The sequence below is a fragment of the Helicoverpa armigera genome, chromosome 4, assembly GCF_030705265.1.
Source record: "Helicoverpa armigera isolate CAAS_96S chromosome 4, ASM3070526v1, whole genome shotgun sequence".
Taxonomy (NCBI): Eukaryota; Metazoa; Arthropoda; class Insecta; order Lepidoptera; family Noctuidae; genus Helicoverpa; species Helicoverpa armigera.
Window position 1 is genome coordinate 11,718,925 of NC_087123.1, and position 4,876 is coordinate 11,723,800.

Here is a 4,876-nt window from a genome sequence, read left to right on the forward strand (position 1 = left end):
AGCTGTGCGATACTGAAGAATGTCTCCAATATCTCTTCAATGTAACTTCAAAATTTTGTTCGACATTTTGTAAATAAACGACAGTTCTGCTGATTTACCATTTAGGCATTATAATATCAAGATCATCTGAGTGATTAATAAGCTCTAAGTTTATTTATATACTAGGTCCCATATGTAGTGATTATGTCAAAAGTTGTAACGATATCTTGCTGTAGTTAACACTCTGTTTTGTATTGCTCTGTGGCTAATAGAACCTTTTAGCGACTGAATAGATTTTATAGCTTGTATTGAAAGGCGAATAAATTATGATTCAAGTGTGTGTTTTATTATGAGTTATGAGGCTTTTGTGATTGAAGTTATCACTTATTAATGCTTCAGTATAAATAATCCAAGAGACTGAATAAATAAAAGGCATTGCAGAGTAGAAATATAGTTTCTTCATCATCATATTTTCTTTTGTAAAAATATCCCAAAGGGCCGTTTCAAATGAAAATTGGCAATATATTATTTATTTTATTTTTTTAATATGTGGGCAAAAACTTTGTTACCGCGATATTTTTACTCTGTGACGATTCCTTTAATTATTGTCTATTCCTAAAACTGTTCTGTGTTCTCTATTCAAACAGAAAACAGGCCGAACGTGTTTTGAGTAACGGACTCTTTGCTAGGAATTGATACACATGTGCTACAAAGTTCACTCTTCAAACACAATATTGGCACGCTAATATAGTCCTTAATTTGTACGCGGTAAGGGTGAAAATGGTTTTCAATTTAGAGGCGTAGTTTCAAGGGTAGTTAGTTTGATGTTGAGGGCTGTTATCGTTCTCATGGGAGCTATTATTTCATGTTAAATTAAGTTTTCTAATAAAGGGGTTTTAGTGTTCATTTTATTTGTAGAACTACTTTTTAAGCCAGCTTAGTCAATAATAGAAAATTATAGTGTAATCAGTGTAAGTGGTTTATAATGAACGAATCGGGAAATTATTACACTGAAGTTATTTAATTTTAAATAGCATGTCAAAAGCGAATAAAATGCTTGAACCTAACATGAAAATCCGCAATCACACTCCAGTTTTTCAATCTCAGACAAAAGCACCAAAAAGGTTTTAATAAAGAACATTTCTTCCAATCCAACCCAACCTTAACCTTCAAGCTTCTAAAATACCAAAAAAAAAAGAAAAAATCCCAACTTCAAATATGGAACCCAAACACGTACGACTCCACAATGAGGTTTTATAACCTCCTTCGTAAACGCTCTGAATGCTAGAACGGTTTATACGCTGAACCATAAAGCCCAAACACTTAGAGGTCCCTGTTATCTTGGCATCTAGCATATTGTGCGTTTCGGCGGCTTGTTACGATGTCTAAAGTACTCGTGGAATGTACGGCCCGATATTTTGTGCGGTTACGCTGCTAGTATTATAGATTGAAAGGAATAGTGACTGATGAAATTAAATTTAATTTCATAAAAATAATTCGGTATTGAGGCTTAAAAATAGACCGCAGTTTTGGAGTACTTACGGAGAATTTACGAGAGGTAATTGAGGAGGAAAATAAGCGTTAATGGCAGAATGATTATTATATGCAAATGGTAAAAATATATTGGTGTAAATATGTACCTAATGTGTGATGATGAAGAAAAAACCATTTGAGAACAAGGGAAAGTTATCCTAAAATATTAAAACAATCACATTTAAGCAAAATTAATATTTACTAGTAGCTATAGCATCAGCAACATACTTTCATTTAAAGGGCGCGATACTAATTCAAACTGTACTCTACAACTATAACTACAACAAAACAAGACAGGTTGACATGACAAAACCCTTGCTCCCGCTGGTAAAACCACAATATGGTCCCGAACATTCCACCTGATGCTCTTCCTGCAATAAAATTTGCATAACTACGCTCCTTGGCACGGGAGCGACGTCTTATTAAATTTCCAACCCCTCCGAAAGTCATTAATGGTTTGTATTTAACCACCTACCAGTGTTATCTAGCGATAAATCATAAGGTATCAAGTGTAATGGTCGTGCGTGGCTGGCGATGACTTTTATTGCTCCTTCAAGATGCCAGTAATCCGCGGGTGTTGGGTTTCTCGACGCGCCCGGATTACCCCTAATCTTTTGTTTATACGTATACTTTTTCCAGAAAATATTATGATATTAACGTGGCTAATTCGTCGCGGTTTTGTATTCAGGAGGCAATATATTACTGTTTGTTGCTAAGGTTATTTAAATGAGATTCTTTTGCACAAAGTGATGGATTGTTTTCGCTTCTCTTATAAGAATACTTTGGAGCGAGAAATGTAATAAAAGCGTGGGGTCGAAATCATTCTCATACATTCTGAATTTTTCGTTTAATTTATCTCTTACATTTAATTTATTTGCGTTTCGCTCCATACCGAATATAACCACTACACGTTCAAACTTAATAAATTCGAATATTCATTCTACTAACACAGCCAAAGGACTCGCGACACACGACACTAATAATCCCCGTAATTACCCAAACAATGCGTTTAACTGATTAACATGATTCAAAGTGTAAATCTACACTCAAATAACGCTGGCTTGTGATTGCATGTGTCACGAACATCAACCAGACCAGAGATAATAAACGACCAGACATCATTTAGTGTCACATTACACTGTCCGAACAAAATTGACATTCATTAGCATACCTCGGTTCCAACATGTCACCAATTGTGGCGCTTTATTGTTTCACTATATTCGGCACAAGTTTAATATCAGCCACGACTGTCAAGTGGCTCCCAAACTCAAGCTTCAAGTTACCAGAGAACTACAAAGGCGGAAAACTTCCTTGCTCAAAACAAACAGTGGTGTTCCCTGAAGTTATAGCCGGTTCCGTCAAAATTGCGCCGGGCACTGAAGTTCATGGATTTATCTTACCAGAAGATGGCGAATTGGTTTTAGATGGGAATATAAGCTTTGGCGCAAATCCTGTTGATACAAACTGCACAGAAGGGAACGCGTATTACTTGGATAAAAGACGCTCGTCCTGGAATCAAGCTGATGTCTGGAGCTCGCCAAAGTTCAATGAAGCTACTCCCGACTCAGACAGGGTACCTTGCTTCAATGATGAAGTCGAATTCCCGGAAAATTCCAGATTCACACTGAAGCTGCCGGATAAAACACAGTATGTAAAGAGTATCAAAATTGGTGGAGTTCGGTATTCTACCACTAGGTCTTTTATTTCTCGCATCTTGACACAATCCAGCTCTGACACGCAACAATTTGTATTGAATGATTTTATAAGCGCGGGTGTTCTTATCGGCGAGTGGTCGGGGTCGCATTATTCTCAGTTTGGAAGTCCATGCCAACAATATCCTATGGAAATTGAGTGTTCTGCCAAGTTTTGTCCAAAGCCTGCGTGTTCACACCCTGTTAAACCTCTGGGATTCTGTTGTGAAATCTGTGGCGGCTACATATTGTTCGATGCAGATGAACAATTTGAAATGGAAAAACTAGACAAACTTGTCGAAAGTACTGTGAATGGTTACGGAAAGGACTCCATAGTATATTATATTGGTTTATCGCCAGAAATTCCATACAGAAGAATTCAGTTAGTAGTGGTTGACAAAGGTGAATATGTAGGGTCTAGTGCGGAGATCATCAATTCTATTAGTTATACGTTGCAAGACCAGTGGGTTAAGGGACGTAAGGTGGCTCAGATAAGCGGCAGTCCTTTGAGCCAATCAGGTTTGGGTGCCAAAATCTTTGTGTCGATGTTCTTCGCAGTGGTTTTAACTTTGGGGGCATTGTACGCGTATTATTATAAAGTACCGGAGTTGAGAGTCTCTAGAGTGCCGAGATACATGGGTGGCAGTATATTTTCAAGGTTCCAGAGGAGATCGGATAGTGTGGTTAGTCTGACGAGAAGAGATTCAGTGATCAGTGCCAGAAGTAACACAGCTTTTAGAAATCCCTTGTATAATTCGAAAAGGGGGCGTGTGTTAGTGGCCGAGTCTGCTGTAGAGGAATGATAAGCATATGTCGATATATTTATATTTTGTCGATGTATTTATGTTTTGTTGAAATAATGGTTTAGCTTACTTAATATATGTTATTCAGAATGTACAAAAACTGTCAATTAAATAAAAAACTTCTGTAAATAACCAAATGAAAAACTCTTATTTGATTTTGCAATTATTTATACCTGTGCTTTTAGTTTGAAATATAAAATATTTGTATGCAGTGTATTCGTATCTATTGAGTCTTTATGTTACATGTGTATATTCACAACTTCCTACTCAGATGAAACTGTAGTTAACAATGTATCATTGTCAATAATATCGATCGATGCATTGATTGTAAAACCGATACCGTGACTATACACTAAATATAAGTACGACGACAAAGGGGCACTAGATTTAATGTCTTACCTATAAAACATTAATATCCCCTGGCTATATTTTATAGTGTCTATTGACTTGGCACTAACTTTCCGATTATAGCCTCTTAGCATTTTTATGACTTCCGCATCACCGTTAATATATTCTTAGTACGTGCAATTACCTTAAGTAAATAGGTTTAGGTATTGTTAAATAAGGATTTAAAGCATTAAAATATTTTTCAAAACATATTGTTTTTTTTAATGTATTTCAGGAAGCACCCAAGCACCTAATTTCCTACAAAAAATTGACAGTAATTTCTAGATAATATATATTTATTATTAACGAAAACGTTTTGTATATATGGATGTAGGTATGTACCCCTTTCGTGCAAAAAATTACCGAATGCATTTTAATGACATTTGGCAACAACATAAATTACACTTCAGAATTACATTATACATATAGGCTAACTTTTATCCCACACCGTAAGTGATTTAGTTTATTTTAAAATATAATGTA

General features: G+C 35.8%; 1 protein-coding gene across 1 annotated transcript; it reads left to right on the plus strand.

The window, feature by feature from the left end:
- Window positions 1–2,619: 2,619 nt before the first annotated feature.
- Window positions 2,620–4,595, plus strand: LOC126055931 (protein amnionless). Its single transcript, XM_049846868.2, has one exon. The coding sequence runs from the start codon at window positions 2,696–2,698 to the stop codon at window positions 4,004–4,006; it is 1,311 nt and encodes a 436-aa protein (XP_049702825.2). The 5' UTR covers window positions 2,620–2,695; the 3' UTR covers window positions 4,007–4,595.
- The last annotated feature ends 281 nt before the right edge of the window (window positions 4,596–4,876 follow it).

Coding starts and splice junctions, on each gene's coding strand:
- LOC126055931 (XM_049846868.2), top strand. CDS start 2,696: ATGTCACCAATTGTGGCGCTTTATTGTTTCACTATATTCGGCACAAGT.